Source organism: Dermochelys coriacea, chromosome 11, assembly GCF_009764565.3.
Source record: "Dermochelys coriacea isolate rDerCor1 chromosome 11, rDerCor1.pri.v4, whole genome shotgun sequence".
Classification (NCBI taxonomy): Eukaryota; Metazoa; Chordata; order Testudines; family Dermochelyidae; genus Dermochelys; species Dermochelys coriacea.
The window spans coordinates 32,595,210-32,618,645 of NC_050078.2; the positions used below are offsets into that span (position 1 = coordinate 32,595,210).

The window sequence follows — 23,436 nt, forward strand, 5'->3', positions numbered from 1 at the left end:
AGCAACTGGTCAGTCTGTGAAAAAGAATGTTACGCCATTGTTTAAGCTCTGGAAAAGCTACGCCCATATTTTTGGGGACGGCGTTTCCACCTGCAAACCGACCATGCTACTACCACATGCGCTACAATGGCTTCATACCGCCAAAGGAAATGAGAAAAAAACTTATTTGGTGGAGTTTAGCTCTCCAAGATTTTGATTTCGACATCCAACACATCTCAGGAGCTTCTAACAAAGTGGCTGATGCATTCTCCCGTGAAAGTTTCCCAGAATCAACTGGTTAAAATCGTCCTTGAGATGTGAAAAATATTGTTAGTCTTTATATACTTGGTGCATGTGTCTTATTAACTCTGTTTTCTCCTAGAGCTCCAGGAAGAAATCACAGCCAGCATTTCACCCTATCTGTGATTTGGGGGGTGTCATAAATATAAAGGGAAGAGTAAATACCTTTAAATCCCTCCTGGCCAGAGGAAAAATCCTTTCACCGAAAAGGGTTAAGAAGCTAAGACAGCTTCGCTGGCACCTGACCAAAATGACCAATGAGGAGACAAGATACAGACAAGATTTCAAAGCTGATGGGGGAAGGGGGAACAAAGGGTTCTCTCTGTCTGTGTTATCTTTTGCCGAGACCAGAGCAGGAATGCAGGTCTGAATTCCTGTAAAGGGTTAATAAGCAATCTAGTTAGATATGCGTTAGATTCTGTTTTGTTTAAATGGCTGATAAAATAAGTTGTGCTGAATGGAATGTATATTCCTGTTTTTGTGTCTTTTTGTAACTTAAGGTTTTGCCTAGAGGGATTCTCTATGTTTTGAATCTGATTACCCTGTAAGGTATTTACCATCCTGATTTTACAGAAGTGATTCTTTTACTTTTTCTTTCATTAAAATTCTTCTTCTAAGAACCTGATTGCTTTTTCATTGTTCTTAAGATCCAAGGGTTTGGATCTGTGTTCACCTATGCAAATTGGTGAGGATTTTTATCAAGCCTTCCCCAGGAAAGGGGGTGTAGGGCTTGGGGGAATTTTGGGGGGAAAGACGTTTCCAAGTGGGCTCTTTCCCTGTTATTTTTATTAGATGCTTGGTGGTGGCAGCAATAAGGTCCAGGGACAAAAGGTGAAATAGTTTGTACCTTGGGGAAGTTTTAACCTAAGCTAGTAAAATTAAACTTAGGGGTTTTTTTCATGCAGGTCCCCACATCTGTATCCTAGAGTTCAGAGTGGGAAAGGAACCTTGACAATGAACAAATAGAGTTTGTGTTGATTTTATTAGATCTATATGTTGTCTTCAGTCAAATATAGTTGATCATACTATACAGCTGATCATAAAGCATCAACAGGCTCTAAGTTTTGGCAGGAGTAAATGGGAACCCATTTTTAAGTGTTTTTACTCCTTTTTACATTGGAGCACCCAGCAGGTGATTGTGGGCTATCATTTGTGCACCCTGAGATTTTATTGTGTGGAGGTACTGCAGGGTTCTATTCTTTCCCCTCTCTTGCTCAATGTCTATGAGGCGAACAAGAAGGCAATAAGAAGATGTGTGCTCCAATGTCTGTAGCATCCAGATGATACCCAGCTGGACCTTTCTAAGTTTAGGAAAGAGAGATACTGGCATGGCATTCTTTCTGAGGCTGTTCAACTCTGGAATGTGCCCCCTCTTCTGTCTACCAGAGCCTGGATTTGTTAAGCCTCTGGATATGCTGCAAAACTGATCTAGTTTTCTACAGAATTTTGAGAAGGGGATGGGGTTATTGATTGGTATGGGATAATGTTTTTGTGTGGTTTGACTATGATAGTGGGTACATCTATACGGCAAAATGGCAATGGAGGGTACATCTATATTGCAAAAAAAGACCTGTGGCCCCAAGTCTCAGAGCTCAGGTCAACTGACTGAGGCTTATGGGGCTCACACAATGGCCTAAAAACAGCAATGTAGATGCACAGACTTGGACTGGAGCTGTGGCTCTGAGACCCACCTTTCTTGCCAAGTCTCAGAGTTCAGACTCGAGCCTGAACATCTACTCTGCTATTTTTGACTCCATAGCACAAGCCCGAATCAGCTGACCTGAGCTCTGAGACTCGATGTCACAGGTCTTTTTTGTAGAATAGACATACCTAGATTTAACTGAATTAATATAATTATTCTACTGGGAATTTTAAGTCTTGTACGTGGACCCCAGAGTTAGATTTTTTTTCCAGTCTAAATAAATTAAATCAAAATAACAGTAGAAGTACTGAGAGGGTTACAATTTTCATTTCTTGAAATTTTGTAATATACTTCTGCCACCTTGTTTTACATAACTCTGCATTTCCTAAATATGTATGTGAAGAAATGTTTAACAACAATGAGGTCTGGCATGTTTTTGCTCTGAAAATCATATTTGCAAAAATTAAGTTTCACTTTAAAATAGACCTGTTTATAGTTGGAAAATGTGTGTACCTAATGTTTTGCACATATCTACAAACAATATAATAATCACAATCTTCCAAAAAGTAGATAGAAAGATCCAACCAAGGAAAGAGGAGAAAGTGTCTAATTATGGAAATAATAGGATTATATGTAGGGTTTGGGTTTTTTTTAAATAAAAACCTTGAGGAAAAATCTGTTTGTTTTTAAATGCGGGGATATAAACACTCTAGCAAATGTCATGGTAGATTGAGTTCCACACCCTAGCAGGTACTACACCAAAGATGCCACCACTTCACCTTTTGGTTAGCTCCCTCAAAGGCTGGTGAGGTCCCAGTACCAATATATCCCAAGTTGTCTGGTTTTAAAAAATATTGCAGTTTTCTAGTATGCTTAAAAAGAAGTTACTTTCAGAAGCATTTCTTTTGTGGTTAAGGATCAGAATTTCTTCGCCGACACATTATGTAAATACAAAGTTAATACCTTTATGTAAAATTTATCCCATCTATCCATTATTCACCATTATATATAAATATATGTCTTCAATAAAAATCCATTAATAGCCATTCAGTTATCAAGCAGGCTAAACAAAAAAAAATATTTACTTTAGCTTTAATTAATTTCCTTTGTTTGCAAAGTGATTATTCCTGTTTGTCAGTTGGTAATTGAAATCTGAAAGAGCTGAGATCTAATCTTTTGCGGATGATAAATGAGGTGAGCAGAATGTCTGGTAATACCTCCAAAATTACTGAAAGACTTTTGCACACCTCTCTAAAAGAAAGCCTTAGTATGAGCGCTGCTCCCCCAGTGATGAGAAATAATGTCATTTTTTCTGTAGCAATTCTACTTCCCATCAATAATTCCTATTTCTAAACTATCCAGTGTTAAGGCCAAGTTGTGCCTTGTATCCCACTTTATTTAGCCAAATTTGTTATTGCGTCTCTTCCTATATGGATGCGTCAGCAGATATCCTACAGTGTACATTAACATTGTTAAAGTTTTATTTGTGCCATTTTCTGGTAAAGTGGTGGTTTGTGTCCACCTAAAGGCATAAAGAGTCTCAAATAATCATAATATCTGTCAGCAACTAAGGCATGGCTTGAATTAGGGGAAAGAGTAAGTGATAGCAAGTTCCAACATTTTCTCAACCTTTTTATTCCTTTATTCAATTTTTTTTAAACTATCACATTCAGAAGCAATGAAATGTGATCATTCAATAACCACCTATCAATTCAAGTCCTGCCTAAAGAAGATTGGAATATGCACAAGTGTAATGTCTTACACATTTCTATAAAATTTAAGTTGTTTGAAAGATGCTTAAGTAATCTTTTTGTAACATTGCTTCTCTCTTGCTATAAAACAGCTCTGCTAAACATCCTTAACTAAAATAAATAAGCTTACAGATCAGTGTATGTCTGTGTACATTGGCATATGGCCATATTTTTTATCAGGCTTTTGCTAATCCAGAAAAAAAAATGCAATGTATTTTTCATTTAGCAAATTACACTACAGTGTCTCTTGCCTCTGTGTGCAACGTGAATTATTTCAGTTTTCCACTTAGTGTTGATTTTTTATTCTACTTTCCTCATTATTGCTTTTAGATTTATATATTTCTTGTCAGAGTGCTTATGTTTCAAATGTAAATTGCAAAGTACATTTCCTAACTTGGTTTATGGTTTTTTGTAGGTAAATACGCTATGCGAGATCTGGTAAATCGCCTTCCAGGAGCCAATGGCCCAAGCATATTGTCTGATGAGACTGTAGCAGCAATCTGCTGTGCTTTGCATGAGGTCACCAGTAAAAACATGGAAAATGCCAAAGCTTTGGCTGACACAGGAGGAATAGAAAAACTGGTGAACATAACAAAAGGAAGGGGTGACAGGCAAGTGGACAGCTAGATTTGCTAGTAAAATGTTTCTTTAATCCATTTCAGATAAAAACAAGAAAACAAAACTTTTAAAGTGAATTTCCTGCAGAAAAGGGATTTGTTCCTTCGGTTCAGGTTTGCTGATAAGACAAGTAGTCTCCCACAGCTACAAACTGTATTATTTCCATATAGTACTTGCCAGTCATTTAGTTTGTACAGTATTCTCCATATAAAGCTTCTAGGGGATGTACAGTAATATACTGTAGTCAGATTAATTGGACCTATAAGATAAAAGTATCTGAAAATGCTGTTATGACTATTAAACACACACACACACAAGTTAATAAAATATTATTAAGGTTGAAAAGTCAGGCACTTAGAAGTTAGGAAAAGCCAGAATTAAGATTGTCTTTGGAACCCTAATCTGGCCCCCTTGTGCATAACATTATGATAAAGTATTTAATTATATATGATCACATTATTTTTTCCACAGGACCTCTGTCTCAATCCATGCACAGCATGGAGATGGCTCACTTACTGAGCAGCTCTTCAATATTTTGTTTTCTCCTCATTTTTCAGTGTTTGGTTCTAGGTCTTACTGCACACTACCCAAATCCTGCTCTGAAATAAGAATTCTTAATTTCTTCATGGGCTTTTCTATGGTGCTCATCACTGTAATATCTGAGTGCTTCCCAATAATTAATTAATTTTATTTTCATAATAATCCTGTGAGATGAAGGGGTATTATCCTCTTTTTACAGCTGAGGACCTAAAGCATAGAGAGATTAAGGTCAACAGTATCCACTAATTTTGGGTGCCCAATATGAGATGCTTACAGCCTAATTATTCAGAGTATTTACGATTACATAGCACTTTATACGCTCAAAGCCCAGCTCCCATTACCTTTAGTTGCAATTGTGAGCATACAGTACATCTGTAAATCAGACTCCAAGGGTATCAAGCTGGGCAGCCAGAAAATGAGGGGTGCGTAAGTAATGACCAACTGTGAAAAATTTGAATTAAATGATCTGACTAGTATCACATGGAAACTCTATGGCAGAGGGAGTGATAACATCCAATTCTTCAGGGCAGCATTCAGCTGCTATTACCATGAGGCCCTCCTATCTGTTGTAGCAGTCTCCTGCCTCATTCATGACACACCTTCCAATTTGTGGAACAAATGATGCAGGGATCCTAAACACAAGAGCCTCCTTTACCACACCAACCTGATTTATTTCCAGAGATGTTCCATCCTGCACGCCAAATTACAAGCACTAGCGGGGCATGGGACATTTTGCCTATGGGTTTCATATATATTTGCTGAAAGCACAGGAATTGAGATTCACAGATCTTGGTTTCCATTCCAGGTTGTGGAGGAGACAGTGATCTAGTGGGCACAGACACTATCATTTCCTCCAAGCTTGACCCCTTCTATCCCATCCTCTCCAACCTGTCCCAATCTTGTCTCTACCTAACCACTAGCTTCTTGCCCTGTCCCAATCCCCTTGCCTACCCATTCTCATGGCTTCTTATCCCAGTCCCAGTCTCCTTGACCAGTCAGTCCCTGTTCCGTATTCCTGGCTTCTTGTCCAGTCTACAGCTCGCATTCCTCCTCCCTCCCCACTGACACTCAGTCCCAATCTATCTGCCCAGGTTTCTCATCCAATTTCAATCTCCTGGCTCCTTATCCCAGTGTCTTTGACTTAGTCTGATAGACTTAGAACTGACTTAGTCACAGTTCTCCCCCAGAAAACCTCAGCTCCTTCTTCTTCAAGTAGATGCAGCTCTGTATTCCACTTAGGTGTGTGCGCACCAGAACTGGAAATTTTACCTATCAGAACCCATAGAGGGAAGGCCTTTGTGCTGTAGCACCTCCTTTAGCTATATAAAGTGTGACAGGGTCAGGCCAGATGGCTACAGGAGCATAATAGAGGGCAGATATATTAGCCCCAGGCTAAGAAGGTCCCTGTTCCCTGGGTAAAGTAACAGGGAAGGTTCCAGAACAATCAGGAACCTTCTGGAGACAATCAAGACAGACAGGCTGATTAGAACACCTGCAGCCAATCAAGAAGCTGCTAGAATCAATTAAGGCAGGCTAATCAGGGCACCTGGGTTTTAAAAAGGAGCTCACTTCAGTTTGTGGTGTGCATGTGAGGAGCTGGGAGCAAGAGGCACTAGGAGCTGAGAGTGAGAATGCGGACTGTTGGAAGACTGAGGAGTACAATATCAGACACCAGGAGGAAGGCCATATGGTGAGGGTAAAGAAGGTGTTGGGAGGAGGCCATGGGGAAGTAGCCCAGGGAGTTATAGCTGTCGCACAGCAGTTCCAGGAGGCACTCTAGACAGCTGCATTCCACTGGGCCCTGGGCTGAAACCCGGAGTAGAGGGCGGGCCTGGGTTTCCCCCCAAAACCTCCCAACTCCTGTCAGACACAGGAGTCGTCGACCTGGACTGTGGGTTCAGAAAAATGGCCAAGCTGAGGGCTGCCGTGAAGCTCCAAGGTGAGCAAATCCGCCAGTAAGCGCAAGACCCACCAAGGTAGAGGAGGAACTTTGTCACAGGGGCAATGCCTCCCTGACCTCCCTCTGTTCCTTCTTCTGCCCCTAATGGAGTCACAGCTCTGTGTGATTTTTACCTCGCAATCCCTCTATTTTTAGTGACTTTTCTAGTTGTATATAGTTAATTAGTACCCTTAGTATAGCTTGCATCCATATGGTATAGTTTGCAAAGTTGAATCTTCACCCCTCTCCAAATGTGGCTCAGGATGGTTCACCATCTGACTCTTCACCCCATAGACAGATTGGTTCATCTTTCTCAACTAGTCCTGGACTCCTTGCCATGGTGGATGTGTCCAGAGAACGTTTGCCAGGACATTCCCTCTTGTGCTTGTGAACCAGGTCTGTTGTCACTGATGCCTCCCTGATAGGTTGGGCAGCACATCTGGGGTTGTGAAAATTCAAGCTCTGTGGTTGGAACAGGAGTCCTTATCAATTTGCTGGAGCTTCAGGCCTTCTACAATGCATGTCATGCTTTTGTGGACCATATTGGGCTCAATGGTTCACATACAATACCACCACAATGCATTATGTGAACAAGCAAGGGGGAATGTGTTCCAGGATTCTGTCCCAAGATGCAATCAGGTTGTGGCAGTTCTACATCAAGGAGAGTGTGATGGGGCAGCTGCCCCTCAATGGCAGGGGTTAAAAGCAGCCCTAGGGAGGCTGCACTGGAGGTAGCCAATTAGAGAAGGACTGAAGGGAGCAGCCAAGCAAGCCCATATAAAAAGGGAGCTGCAGGGCAGAGGCTGGCAGTTCTTTGCTGGGAGCCCAGGGAAAAAGGATTGTGTCTCTGGAGGGCTGAGAGGACTGCCAGCACTCTGGACAGAGCAGTGCTGCTAGCAGGGACCGAGAGAGTGAGAGAGCTCCTTGGCTGGCTGCTGAGGTTTGCAGGCTGACGCCCTGAGGCAAGGGCAAAGTGGATGCTGGGGCCATGAGGAAGTGACCAGACAATTCGCTGCAATAACCACTAAGGGAAATGGCTGAACAGCAGACTACAGGTCCCCAGAAGGGGGGACCACAGTGTATGTCTCTGAAGACGCTGCAGTCCTTGGAGAGACGTGGGTCCTAGAGCAGGAGTGATAGCAGCAAGGCACCACCCAAAGAGGGCGCATTAACATGCAGAGCTAGTTCCCAAGACAGCCATCAGGAGGTGCCGCAGTGGTGAGTGAAGTCCATTACAGAGATCCTTAACGAATAGCTGACCGGTTGCCCAGAGTCCTAAATCATCTCGTGGACCATCTCAGCAGGAATTTTTCCCTGAGTCACTAATGGTATCTGAAAATAGGCATTCTCTGAGTCATCTTCGCAGCTTGGGGCATTCTGACAATCAACCTGTTTGCCACAAGGGACAACAGGAAATGTCACCTGTTCTTCTCCCAAGGGAGCCTCAGTCTGGGCTCCCTGTCTGATGCTTTTCATCTCAGCTGGCATTTGGCTTGCCTGTATGCTTTTCCCCCAAACCCGATCATCCCACAGATCATCCTCAAGCTGAAAGCAGATCAGGCCAGGCTCATTCTCATTGTCCAGGCATGGATGAGGTAGTGCTGGTTCTCTGACTTTCCCACATTGTCAGTTCAGTCTCCCATACCCCATCCTCTCCATCCTGACCTGCTCACAAAGTCACATAGTCACACATTGTATTCAGTTCCCTACATCTCTTGGGGTAGTTGCTACATGGCTAAATGAGAAGGAAGAGCAGTGTTTGATGATAGTTGAACAGGCCCTACTCAACAATAGAAAATATATCAGAATGGCCTATTCAGCTAAATGGAAGCGGTTTTCGGTGTGGTCATTGGCTCATAGAATTCAACCAACACTAGCTTCTATCGATGACATCTTGGGGTGCCTGCTGCACCTTCAGTTGTTGGGACTTGCACTTAGCTCACTGAAAGTGCATCTGAGAGGGGTTGGGGCAGCACTGATTTATATAGCCAGGGGAGGCTACAGCCACAAGGTGCGTACGATCCCCTTCTACAGATACTGCATGGCAAAATTGTCACTCCGTTGCGCTGGGCCGTGCACACACCTAAGTGGAATTCATGTCTGCATCACACCTCAAAGAACCGCAGTTAAGAAACTGGTTTCAGAGTGGTAGCCGTGTTAGTCTGTATCAGCAAAAAGAACAAGGAGTACTTGTGCCACCTTAGAGACTACCAAATTTATTTGAGCATAAACTTTGTGGGCTAAAACCCACTTCATCAGATGCATGCAGTGGAAAATACAGTAGGAAGATATACACACACACAGAGAACATGGAAAAAATGGGTGTTGCTATACACACTATAATGAGAGTGATCAATGAAGGTGAGCTGTTATCAGCAGGAGAAAAAAACTTTTTGTAGTGATAATCAGGATGGCCCTTTTCCACTGCTATGGGTACCCGTATGGCCCCACAGTATGCCAACAATTTTATGGCTGACTTAGAACAACGCTTCCTCAGCTCTCGTCCCCTAATGTCCCTACTCTACTTGCGCTACGTTGATGACATCTTCATCATCTGGACCCATGGAAAAGAAGCCCTGGAGGAATTCCACCATGAGTTCAACAATTTCCATCCTACCATCAACTTCAGCCTGGACCAGTCCATACGAGAGATCCACTTCCTGGACACTACAGTGCTAATAAGCGATGGTCACATAAACACCACCCTATACCAGAAACCTACTGACCGCTATACTTACCTACATGCCTCCAGCTTTCATCCAGACCACACCACACGATCCATTGTCTACAGCCAAGCTGTAAGATACAACCGCATTTTCTCCAACCCCTCAGACCGAGACAAACAAACACCTACAAGATCTCTGTCAAGCATTCTTACAACTACAATACCCACCTGGTGAAGTGAAAAAACAGATTGACAGAGCCAGAAGAGTACCCAGAAGTCACCTACTACAGGATAGATCCACAAAGAAAGTAACAGAACACCACTAGCCGTCACCTTCAGCCCCCAACTAAAACCTCTCCAGCACATCATCGAGGGTCTACAACCTATCCTGAAGGACGATCCCTCACTCTCACAGATCTTGGGAGACAGGCCAGTCCTTGCTTACAGACAGCTCCCCAACCTGAAGCAAATACTCATTAGCAACCAAACAACAAAAACACTAACCCAGGAACCTATCCTTGCAACAAAGCCCATTGCCAACTATGTCCACATATCTATTCAGGGGACACCATCATAGGGCCTAATCACATCAGCCACATTATCAGAGGCTTGTTCACCTGCACATTTACCAGTGTGATATGTGCCATCATGTTCCAGCAATGCCCCTCTGCCATGTACATTGGTCAAACCGGACATTCTCTATGTAAAAGAATAAATGGACACAAATCAGATGTCAAGAATTATAACATTATAAAAACCAGTCGGAGAACACTTCAATCTCCTTGGTTACTCGATTACTGACCTAAAAGTTGCAATATTACAACAAAAAACCTTCAAAAACAGACTCCAAAGAGAGACTGCTGAATTGGAATTAATTTGCAAACTGGACACCATTAAACAAGGCTTGAATAAAGACTGGGAGTGGATGGGTCAGTACACAAAGTAAAACTATTTCCCCATATTTATTCCCCCCACACACACGCACTGTTACACTCACCTTCTTGTCAACTGTTGGAAATGGGCCATCCTGATTATCAATAGAAAAGGGTTTTTTCTCCTGCTGATAATAGCTCACTTTAATTGATCACTCTCATTATAGTGTGTATAGCAATACCCATTTTTTCATGTTCTCCGTGTGTGTATCTATATCTTCTTAGGTTTCAGAGTAGCAGCCGTGTTAGTCTGTATTCGCAAAAAGAAAAGGAGTACTTGTGGCACCTTAGAGACTAACAAATTTATTAGAGCATAAGCTTTCGTGGGCTACAGCTCACTTCATCGGATGCGAGCTGTAGCTCACGAAAGCTTATGCTCTAATAAATTTGTTAGTCTCTAAGGTGCCACAAGTACTCCTTTTCTTTATATCTTCTTACTGTATTTTCCACTGCAAGCATCTGATGAAGTGGGTTTTAGCACACAAAAGCTTATGCTCAAATACATTTGTTAGTCTCTAAGGTGCCACAAATACTCCTCATTCTTTTATCTAAGTAGCTGTTTCTTGTCAGATCTGTCTTCTCTGTTTCCTGCCCCTGTTCCTCACTCCTACTGGTCCCTAGTCTCAGCCTTCTTGTCCAGCTAATCTGTGTTTTTTCCCTCCACCATCCAGCAACCAGTCATGGTTTCTCTCTCCCATCCCCCTCTAGTCACTCTGTGCGGATGATGCATGCATGCAATCCTCTTAGCACAAGAAGCTATGAGGGGATGGAGCCTGCTCAGTGAAAATGAAATCTTTGGAGAATTTAGCTTCTAAAATCTAAGTCTCTACTGAGCATGTGGGAACTGTGATTTGTTTTTGTTTTTTAAAGGTTCATAGCTTGGTTAAACTGGGGTAGATTTTTACAGGGTCAGCAAAAGGCATATCCCTGATACAAAGGCTACCCCCTGCCATATTTCAAATTCCTGTTCCAATGAATGGGGGCGCTATTGCTTGTCAAAGAAAAAGTCCCCAGATTTTTTTAACGTGGCAAAAGTGTATTTTTTACTTGACTTGTTCCTGGAAACTGCTGAAATAAATAACCTGAGGCAGACACAGAACATTTCAATCCAAGTGGTAGAGTGTGGCAAAGTTATAAGAAACCGAAAACAGGATCTTATAATGGAAAGAGACAGGCTACCAGCCCTGCCTACAATAATCTTTATATTTGTATTGGATGATTGCTTTAAAGGCAGAAGTGTAAATGATTTATTATGATATATTTTAATTTTATTTTCTATAGCAATGCTTTCATGAAGCATGCTGGATTGACAGCCCTGGAGAAAGAATTTGTTTACAAACATGTACACCACAGATACTAGCAGTCCTGACTATCCCATAGGGTATATCTACACAGCAAAGAAAAAACCAAGGCCCACTGATTCAGGCTCGGGCTGTGGGCTGTTTCATTGCTGTGTAGACTTCTGGGCTCAGGCTGGAACCTGAACTCTGGGACTTAGAGGCTTGGCTCCAGGGGAAGGCCAGAAGTCTACAAAGCAATGAAACAGCCCCGTTGCCCAAGCCTCACAAGCCCAAGCCAGCCACTGCTTTTTCTTTGTGGTGTAGACATACGCGTGCTGCCTTTTCATGTGTTTCAAGGCTCACCTGAAGGGATCACTTCTAGTATAAAGCTGTGTCTTACAGTCCTATACAGCCTCTTTGCTGAGCCTGCCAATATGACTGTTAATTGCAGTAGTGGAATTTTGTGACATGGGAATCTGTTCACTGGGCCTTAGGCTGAGACTACCCAGCCCATTTCCCATAGTGTTTCAAGCTATAATGCGTAACTGCACTTTCTTTACAAAAGTCACATACTGTATAATAATATAATATTCTTTATCTTCTTAGATCATCATTGAAAGTGGTCAAGGCTGCAGCTCAGGTATTGAATACATTATGGCAATACCGAGACCTCCGTAGCATTTATAAAAAGGTAAATTACAACTTCACAATGATTCTGAACCATTTATTTTAATGAAATGTAATTCATTTTGACATACTCCTTTTCCCACTCCACAGGATGGATGGAATCAGAATCATTTTATTACACCAGTATCAACATTAGAACGAGACAGATTCAAGTCACATCCCTCCTTGTCTACAACAAATCAGCAAATGTCACCTATCATTCAGTCAGGTCAGTTAATAAACTTTTCCCTCTTTGTGGACAAGTTAGCTGAAGGGCTTTTCCACTTGAAGTGGGTCTAGTATGTCTCTTTTAGAACTTCAGGGTACTTTTGAATGTGCCTACCTTACCTTACTTTCAGTGATATTACAATTTTTAGCCCTTGGGTATCAGTCTTGCTTTTCAGATCAGTGCATTGGAAGTAAGGTTTTTCTTTTATATTTTGTTACAAAACAAAACACAGTATGATTTGTGCATATAATATTTATATAATAATATAATACTATAATAATACTTCCTTCAGAGTGCTTTACACATACCAATGAATTAAAACAGACTCTCCAAAACTTTTGTTGTTAGGAGACATGAATCCCAGTTATTAGGAAGAGACTGGTAATAGTAATGGGAGATTTGATCATTAGAAATATAGATAGTTGGATGTCTGATGACCAGGAGAACTGCTTAGTGAATTACCTGCCAAATGTGAAGGTTCTGGCTCTGTCCAGACATCTAGACAGGCATATGTGCAGGGCTGGGGAGGAGAGTTCCTGGAACTGAAGGGAAACAGTCAAATGAAAGAGTCCCTATTCAATTGCGTCACATAATGGTAGACAACTAAAAAGTGACAAATTTTTATAATTTTATAATTTATGTATATATACATTTTTATATATTTATATTTTATAAATTTTATAACTTGTATACAAATGCAAGAAGTCTATAAATATTAAGATGGGCAAATTTGAATGCCTGGTATTAAATGAGGATATTGATATAATAGGCATCACAGAAACTTGGTGGAACAACAATAATCAATGGGACACAGTAATACCAGTGTGCAAAATATATAGGAATGACAGAGTAGATCATGCTGATGGGGGAGTGGCACTATATGTAAAAGAAAGTATAAAGTCAAATATGGTAAAAAAAATCTTAAATGAATCAAATTATACAATAGAATCTCTATGGATAGAAATTTCATGCTTGAATAATAGAGTATAGCAGTAGGAATATAGTATTGACCACCTGACTAGGATGGTGGTGATGAGTATGAATTCTCCAGGAGATTAGAGAGGCTACAAAAATAGAAAACTCAATAATAATGGGGGATTTCAACTATCCCTGTATTGACTGGGTACATGTCACCTCAGGACAGGATGCTGAGATAAATTTTCAAGACAGCATTAATGATTGCTTCTTGGAGCAGCTAGTCCTGGAACCCACAAGGGGAGAGGCAATTCTTGATTTAGTCCTGAATGGAGCACAGGATCTGGTCCAAGAGGTGCATATAGCTGAACCACTCAGTAATAGCAACCATAATGTAATTAAATTTGACATCCTTGTGGGAGGGAAAATCCCAAAGAACCCCTCCACAGTAGCATTTAACTTCAGACAGGGGAACTACACAAAAATGAGGACACTAGTTAAATGGAAATTAAAAGGTACAGTCACAAGAGTGAAATGCCTGCAAACTGCGTGGAAACTTTTTAAAAACAGCCTAACAGAGGCTTATATTAAATGTATACCCCAAATTAAAAAATATAGTAAGAGGACCAAAAAAGTGCCACCTTGGTTAAACAACCCAGTAAAAGAAGCAGTTAAAGGCAAACAGGGAGCATTTAAAAACCAGAAGTTAAATCCTGCTGAGGAAAATAGAAAGGAGCATAAATTCTTGCAAGTCAAGCATAAAAGTATAATTAGGTAAGTCAAAAAAGAATTTGAAGAGCAACTAGCAAAAGAGACAAAAACTTAACAGCAAAAATGTTTTTAAGTACTTCAGAAACAGGAAGCCTGCTAAACAATCATTGAGGCCACCGGACAATCAAGGTGCTAAAGGAGCACTCGAAGACAAGGCTATTGCAGAGAAGCTAAATGACTTCTTTGCATTGGTCCTCACTGCAGAGGATGTGAGGAAGATTCCTACACCTGAGCTATTCTTTTTGTGTAACAAATCTATGGAACTATCTCAGATAGAGTTATCTTTAGAAGAGGTTTTTGACCAAATTGATAAACAGTAATAAGTCACCCAGACCAGGTGGTATTCACCAAGAGTTCTGAAAGCACTCAGATATGAAGTTGCAGAACTACTAACTGTGATATGTATCCTATTCCTTAAATCAGCTTCTGTACCAGATGACTGGAAGATAATTAGTTTGATGCAAATTTTTAAAAAGGTTCCAGAAGCAATCCTAGCAATTACAGACCAGTAAGCCTAACTTCAGTACCAGGAAAAAAGAAAAGGAGTACTTGTGGCACCTTAGAGAATAACAAATTTATTTGAGCATAAGCTTTCGTGAGCTACAGCTCACTTCATCGGATGCATCTCATTGGATGTAGCTCACAAAAGCTTATGCTCAAATAAATTTGTTAGTCTCTAAGGTGCCACAAGTACTCCTTTTCTTTTTGCGAATACAGACTAACACGGCTGCTACTCTGAAACCGTTCAGTACCAGGCAAATTGACCAGGTTGACACTATAGTAAAGAACAAAATTACCAGATACATAAATGAACACAATTTGTTGGGGAAGAGTCCACACAGCTTTTGTAAAGGGAAATTAAGCCTCATCAATTCGTTAGAATTTTTTGCAGGAGTGAACAAACGGGAGATCCAGTGGATATAATATACTTTGACTTTCAGAAAGCATTTGACAAGGTCCCTCACCAAAGGCTCTTAAGCAAAGAAAGCAGTCATGAGGTAAGAAGGAAGGTCCTCTCATGACAGGAAAAGACAGGAAACGGTAGGAATAAATGGTCAGTTTTTAGAATGTAGAGAGGTAAATAGCAGTGTTCCCCAACAATCTGTATGGAATAAGTGCTGTTCAACATATTCATCAATGATCTGGAAAAAGGGGTAAATAGTGAGGTGGCAAAATTTGCAGACAACATAAAATTACTCTGGATAGTTAAGTCGAAAGCAGACTACAAGGAGTAAAAGGATCTCTCAAAACTAGGTGACTGGGCAACAAAACAACAGATGAAATTCACTGTTGATAAATGCAAAGTGGTGCACATTGAAAAATGTACTCCAACTATACATATAAAATGATGGGGTCTAAATTAGCTGTTACCATTCAAGAAAGATCTTGGAGTCATTGTGGATAGTTGTCTGAAAACTCTCAATGTGCAGCAGCAGTCAAAAAATCTAAAAATGTTAGGAACTGTTAGGCCAGGGAGAGATAAGAGAAAATATCATAGGGTCACTATATAAATTCTTGGTATACCCACACCTTGAATGCTCGTGCAGATGTGGTCACCCCATCTCAAAAAAGATATATTAAAATTGGAAAAGATTCAGAAAAGGGCAACAAAAATTATTAGGGGTATGGAATAGCTTCTGTATGAGAATCGATTAATAAGACTAAAAAGAAAAGGAGTACTTGTGGCACCTTAGAGACTAACAAATTTATTTGAGCATAAGCTTTCATGAGTTACAGCTCACTTCATCGGATGCATTCAGTGGAAAATACCTTGCATAATCACAGGTTTCAGAGTAGCAGCCGTGTTAGTCTGTATTCGCACTGAATGCATCCGATGAAGTGAGCTGTAGCTCACAAAAGCTTATGCTCAAATAAATTTGTTAGTCTCTAAGTGCCACTCCTTTTCTTTTCGCGAATACAGACTAACATGGCTGCTACTCTGAAACCGATTAGTAAGACTGGAGCTTTTCAGCTTGAAAAAAAGGGGGCATATGATAGAGGTCTACAAAATCATGAATGGTGTGGAGAAAGTTAAGTATTTTTCACATAACACAAGAACCAGAGGTCACCCAGTGATATTAATAGGTAGCAGGTTTAAAACAAACAAAAGGAAGTACTTCTTCACACAATGCAGAATCAACCTGTGGAACTCATTGCCAGGGGATGTTGTGAAGGCCAAAAGTATAACTGGTTTTAAAAAAGAATTAGATAAGTTCCTGGAGGATTGGTCCATCAATGACTATCAGCCAAGATGATATGGGATGCAACCCCATGCTCTGGGTGTCCTAAGCATCTGACTGCCAGAAGCTGATGATTGCCCTGTTCTGTTGATTCCCTCTGAAGCATCTGGCATTGGCCACAGACAGAAGATAGGGTACTGGGCTAGATGCACCATTGGTCTGATGCAGTATGGTCTTTCATATGTTCTTATGATTCTTGGGTTGTTGAAGACATTTGGCCTCATTTGTACCAGACAATATTTTTGAGAGTGGTGATAATTCTATAACCAAACTCATTGTCATATTTCCAACTATCACTCTCATTTCCCTAAGGTTTTTTCAAACACTGATGCTCTTTCTTTCTCTTACCTCCTTTTCATCAGTTGGCAGCACATCTTCATCGCCAGCACTGTTAGGAATTAGAGAACCTCGTTCTGAATACAATAGGACACAACCTTCTATGCAGTATTACAATAGCCAAGGTGATGTCATTACGCATAAAGACATATATACTGGTAAGAGACCAGTTAGATTTATTCTAAACAAAATGCTTCTAAAATACTCTTTTATGTAGTCCACATTCGGCCTGGGATAATGTAGTGTGTGCAGTTAAAAACTAGTGATTGGACTATTTTTGTTGCATTCCTCAGCAGCAACAAAATTGTCTTGAACAATAATGCTATGTCAGTTGTTCACCATTGATTCCTTGAGCAAATCACTTTCCTCCCAGATATGACCATTTTATACTGTTTTGTTTTGCATTTGATATTTTAAAAACAATTCATCAATGTAATAAAATTAGAAGCCAACTTAAATATCGTGCTGCAAAGGAATTTTTAGAAGTAAAAGCTGGCATGTATCTTGATATCTCAGCTGCCCCAAGCTTCAGTTACTTAAGCTTCTTCACTTTTTACATTGTTTTTGTGTTCATTTTTAATTATTAATTTTACTGTGTGTGTCAGAAATGGGGTTTTTGTTTCGGTTATTTTTTGCTGTTTCTCTTAGAAATGCCCAATTTACCCAAAAAGGAAGAGATCAGGTTACATGTTTGTCTTTAAAAATGTGGAAAGGTTGTGGTTCAGTGAGTAGTAAAATGTGTGGTGCTTCCTATTTAAAAGTGATCTTTGATTACACCAAACTGAACATTTATTATCAAAACATGTTGTTGAATATTAATTTTTATTTTATGGCTTTATTCATAAATATTAGGGGGGGGAATATGCAAGACTTCATATTCTCCCTGATCTCAGCTGTCTTACACGTTATTATGCTCCCCAAGTAAGGCAGAGTAAACAGGGAAAAACACAAATTCCCTGTTTAAAAAGCTGGTTTATTAAACAAAAAAAAAATTCTGGGGCAATTTAACAGCTGCTGAGGTACAGATCTCATTTGTGCTGTTTTCTTTTAAAGTGTGATATCACACTACTGTTTACGAATGATGTATGGTTACTATGGCAGTAAATGGGTGTTTTACATCAGGAATGCTACATTGCAAATGCAATGTTCTTTTCTAAAGAAATGCCTGTTAAAACATACATTGTGAGATTTATTTGTCCTGCTCACATTGTTGTAAAGTAACATTTTTTGCATAGACACATCACATAACTATTTTTGTTCTTGTTTTGCTTTGGTTTGTTTGTTTTTTTTCCAGCACCAATAAACTAATTTGTTATAGGTAAGGGGTTTGTTCCTTTTGAAATAGTATATTAGTTTTTTAAAAGAAAGTTAGCAGAGTGAAGGAAAAGGTGACTGCAAAAATAATCCGTAGAGGCCCTCTTCTGAAAATTACCTTATTTATTTCACATTCTTATTTTTGTAGCTTCTTAAACTTCATAGATAAAATATCATGTAGATGGTGACCACGGTTTGTATCTTTATGTGGGTAAAACACCCTTTTGTGAGTGCTCAAAAATGTACATTAACAATAATAATTAACACTTAAATGGCACTTAGATGATTGTAAATTGATTTGTAAACTTTAATTTATCTCCACAACACCCGTGCGAAGTAGATGATAGATGGCATATCATCATTTTACATAAGGGGAATCTAAGGTGTAAGCTAATCATCAGGTAATTTGATCAAAGCAACAGGTGGAGTTGATGGCATAGCAAAGATTAGAATTGAGGAATTCGTGGCTTTCAGTCTATCTTGAGCTCAAAATATGCTCTCACTTAACTTGTTCTAGTCCACACTAACATCATGATGTTTTGTTCCCAGTAGTGGCTAAAACATATAAAGGATTATGTGAGTCTGTTCCTGTGTTTAGATAATTACCTGATCTTTTAGTTCAGGCAGTAAGGGCTCATGTTTTACAATCAGAAGTCCTGAGTACAAGCCCTCAGAGTACATGTCCAAGGGAGTCATTTTACTGCCGATGTTCAATTACTGCTCCTCTTTATGATGATTCATTTTTCATTTTCACCCAGGGTAATGATTTTGCCCTCTAGTGGCAACACCCTAGGAAGAAGTTTAAGGTTCTGCTGCTGCTGACAGCTAATTGAGATTCTCCTTTACCCCAACTAGTAAACCTTCTACTTTTGGACCCATAAATCTTGGTTCAGTTCCTAGCTGGGATAGATTCCTCACTCTAAGTTGTTTATAGATATAAATGGAGGGCAGAAAATACTCATGCTTCTCCTATCTCTCTGGTCAGGTGCCTAATCTCTCTCCACCTCAGACTTACAGAGGGAAATCTATTAAAATAGCCACAGAAAGCAAAAAAATTTCCCAACTGTAACCTTAAATATGTTCCATGTTCATGTTCAGCATAAGGAAAGCTTCAATCCCAGTGCCATGGAAATAAATTAGAAGGAAAGCTTGTAGATTTTATTTAAAAAAATAATAATTTGAAAGGTGCACGGTTTAGCCAATGTCATTAATACTTTAGATGTCATGAGAGTAATGACAATATCTTGATATAGTAGACCATGTCAGGCCCTTGTAAAACAGTTCCACTGATTTCAACACAGTGAGGGACTAGCAGGATGTGAAATTTTTTAAACATAGAAGTGCCACTTTCATTTGTTATAGGTACTGTAAAAACTAAAGACATTGACGGACATTAAATGATAAAATACTATATTTTTTTACAGGGTCCAGCAAACCTTCACCAATTTACATCAGTTCCTATTCCTCACCAGCAAGAGAACAAAATAGACGGCTACAGGTAATTTTTGAGGTCTCATTTTAAAAGGATACTGATAGCAAGGCTCAACATGTAATGATAGTATTGTTTGTTTTAATAGAACTAAAAGGAGAGTATACCGTTGCATGTTATACATATGCTTCGCAGAAAGCACTTCTAATAAATGCTTTTTAGAGAGTGTTATTGTATCTGGAAATAACTTAGCAGTTTATTGCCTCTGCATTTCCTTTTTTTAATCCCTTGACTTTAATTATTCATCTATTCTTGTTGTGGCTGGCTGTGAGACCCATCTCCTGATTTGCATTTTTTGTAGTTTCTGAAGGGAGAGTTATAATCCATGCAATCTAAAGATACTTTTGTTATCTGGATGTTTGATAGTAAATATGGCTGTGTCTACTTCTTTTCCCCCCAGACCTGTGATTCCCAATGGGTGTAGTTGCACTTGTGGAGGGTGTAGAGTAGATATGGGGGTGAAGAATTTTTTCCAATTTCTCATCTAACCTTTGGTTAGTCTTCACGCTCATTTTTAAAAAAAAAAAAAAAAAAAGTCTTCTGTGGGATACTGACCCAATTGGTGGAGCTGCATCCACTGAGAATTATGGGTCTGAAAAATCATAGTGGCTTAAAAGAGTAACATTTTAGAGATCAGTATTCAAAGACGTAGCTACACCACTCCGTTGAGTGAATGGATAATACAGGGGTCGGCAACCTTTCAGAAGTGGTGTGACGAGTCTTCATGTATTCACTCTAAGTTAAGGTTTCGTGTGCCAGTAATACATTCTAACGTTTTTAGAAGGTCTCTCTCTACAAGTCTATATTATATAACTAAATTATTGTTGTATGTAAAGTAAACAAGGTTTTTAAAATGTTTAAGAAGCTTCATTTAAAATTAAATTAAAATGCAGATCTTAGTTTAGTGCAGTGGTTCTTAACCTGGGGTGCATGCACCCCCTGGGGGTGTGAGATGCCCTTTTGGGGGTGCAAGAGATGCGAGATTTTTTTAGAAGGTAAATCATCGAAAACACAAATTAAGCACAGGCACATAAGTACAACTACTTTGTTTCATCAAACCTATGTATTTATTAACATTCTACATTTTTTAACGATTACTGTAATATACAAACAAAGTTTTTAAGTTTTCAAGTTTTTAAGCTAATTGTAGTGTAATTTTTTTATAAGGGCTGCAGAGCGCTGGGCCCAGGCCAGGAGCAGAGCCCTGGGCTGGCTGTTTGTACCCCAGGCCAGCAGAAGGGGTTAGCAGGGCCGGAGGCCAGGACCCCGGCTGGTAGGGGGCTAGCGGCTGGAACTCCAGACCATCAGCAGGCTGAGCGGGGTGGCGGACAGAAGCCCAGACTGGCAGCAGCTCACCCGCTGCCAGTCTGGGGTTCCGCCAGCTCCTGCCAGCCGGGGTCCCAGCCGCCAGCCCCGCTCAGCCTGTTGCCAGCCAAGGGTTCTGTTCACCCAGGCTGGCAGCAGGCTGAGCAGGGCCGGTGGCCAAGACCCCAGCTGGCAAGGGGCCGGCGGCCAGAACTCCAGACTAGCAGCAGGCTGAGTGGGGGCAGCGGACAGAACTCCAGACCGGCAGTAGGCTGAGCAGCTCAGCCCACCGCCAGTCTGGGATTCTGTCTGCCGGTTCCTGCGAGCCGAGGTCGCGGCTGCTGGCCCTGCTCAGCCCGCTGCCGGCCTGTAAAAATCAGTTAGCTGCCAACCCCTGGGATAATATATAGCTACATCTATGCAATAAAGCCGATTATAGAAAGGTAGAAAAAGAAACTCAAATATTTTTCCCTTAAAATCTAATTTTTAAAAAATAATTTTTTATTTGTCCATTTTCTCAACAGCATCAGCAGTTGTACTACAGTCAAGATGACTCCAACAGAAAGAACTATGATGCATACAGATTATATTTGCAGTCCCCACATAGCTATGAAGACCCCTATTTTGATGATCGAGTTCATTTTCCAGCTACTACAGATTACATGACACAATATGGACTGAAATCAACCACAAATTATGTAGACTTCTATTCCACTAGACGGCCCTCTTACAGAGCAGAACAATACCCAGGGTCACCTGATTCTTGGGTGTAGCATCAGAAAGTCACACAGAGGGATGCTATAGCTTCTAATCTTGCTTGGGAAGAAATGGAATGGCCTGTTTGCTGTTTGGATGGTGAAATGTAAAAGTGAAATGAACGGAGGAACAAGGAGGAGCATTTTTCAAGGACTTATCAGGAAGGTGAGAGAGAAATTGGAAGGGAGAACTTCTTGCTCTGTTTAGACATTAGCTCTAATTACTTGTAGTTCCTGTAGTCTGGTGAAGGTGTGGGCGATGTGATGAAAGGTTTGAGAATTGAGTAAAATGAATTTGGAAAATGTGTAGGTCAAAAAAAATTAAAGCTGATTTTTAAAATGTGAATAAAAGTCGTTATGATAGTTTGTACAGAAAAATAAAATGGATGCCCTTCTTGTTTTATTGCTATTACTAAATGTTGAGATTGTATGTTATTACGTCTTGTAAATTTCTTTCATTGGTGTAAATATGGAAATGCCACGTTGGTTAAAAATGCCATCATTTGTTATGCAGTGTGTCATTTGAAAACAGATTTGGAAAGCTGACATCTTTAAACAAAAAAAGAAAATAACAAGGAACTGTTATAAATTTTAAAAATATATCATTTTTGATTTTGAAATGAATAGTGTAATTTTGAAGCACAAAGTACAGTCCGTATATCTACACTTTTCTCATTCCCTGCCTCTTTCACTGCCATTTTCTATGCACATGGAAGAAAAATAAATGTGGAAGTCTCATCCATGGAAAGTCGTTCCCTGCTCATTTTTTATTTTCTGTGTGTAATATACAAAAATAAGTACAACAAATATGATTTCTAACTGCATGTTGTAAGAAGTTTAAATATCTCACACCATTTTGGCCATTCTCCCAGTTTTCTATTGTTCATACATTTATTATTTGTCAAGCTGGTATACCAAAGCATGAAATTATGCACTTGGCTCCCTTGTTTTTTCCTCTAGCCTAGTGTTTTTACTTTCTCTGTTCAATGAATCCAGGATATTTCACAGTTTTATCGTGCCAGAAAAAAAATTGGAATAGATTTAAGCCCCTTTTTTTTACTTCACAGAAATTTCATCCAGCAACCTGACCATCTGGCCCATATTCCACTTGCTCCATTTACAATTCTTTTGTAAAAAAAAACAAATTATGCATTTGTCCCATGCTATTGATGCTATTAACCTTCTTCTGTGCATTTATTATAATATTCATTTGCCATTGTTTCACTTTATAGAGCTCAAAGTGCTTTACAAGTATCCCCATTTCACTGTTGGGCTAATTGAGGCACAGAAAGATGAACTGAATCACACAGCAAGCGAACAGATAGAATCCAGTTCTCCTGACTCTGTTTCCTAGAACACCGCTGCCTCTGTATTAGTGAATGAAAAATTCCCAACAAAATTAATAACAAGTTATAGGCCAAACTCTGACAGCTCTGGAACCCATCTCCCACACAGATTACCGTATGGTTGCATACGTATAATCATGGGCACAATTTGCCTCCCATGTCTGCAGACGGTGCCTTCTGTTTCCAAAAAGATCTATTTTTAATGCAGAATGTCTTAATTTATTCCATTTTTAGTCTATTGGTATTAGGAGCCACCTCCAAACAGATCATTTAGCAGGCTGTCATCATAGCAATTAACTGTCATCATAGCAATTTACAACTCTTGGGAGCAAAGAATATAGCCCAAAAGGCAGTAATTCCACTAAACCATGCCTATGGGTTACTCATATGTTTGTATGTATTGTCTGTTTAAAAAATTGACTGT

General features: G+C 40.0%; 1 protein-coding gene across 10 annotated transcripts in view; it reads left to right on the forward strand.

Moving 5' to 3' along the window:
- The window catches only part of PKP4 (plakophilin 4), a 231,877-nt gene extending 209,663 nt beyond the window's left edge, over nucleotides 1–22,214 (forward strand). For 9 of the 10 annotated variants that reach the window (XM_043505152.1, XM_038422283.2, XM_043505151.1 and 6 more), the window contains 6 exons: nucleotides 4,088–4,283; nucleotides 12,253–12,337; nucleotides 12,424–12,541; nucleotides 16,830–16,961; nucleotides 19,542–19,615; nucleotides 21,436–22,214. In XM_043505152.1, the coding sequence (XP_043361087.1) occupies nucleotides 4,088–4,283; nucleotides 12,253–12,337; nucleotides 12,424–12,541; nucleotides 16,830–16,961; nucleotides 19,542–19,615; nucleotides 21,436–21,684 (854 nt within the window). In that variant the 3' untranslated portion in view covers nucleotides 21,685–22,214. The remainder of the gene's footprint in view (nucleotides 1–4,087; nucleotides 4,284–12,252; nucleotides 12,338–12,423; nucleotides 12,542–16,829; nucleotides 16,962–19,541; nucleotides 19,616–21,435) is intronic. The other variant, XM_043505149.1, reaches the window with a different exon arrangement.
- Nucleotides 22,215–23,436: the final 1,222 nt, after the last annotated feature.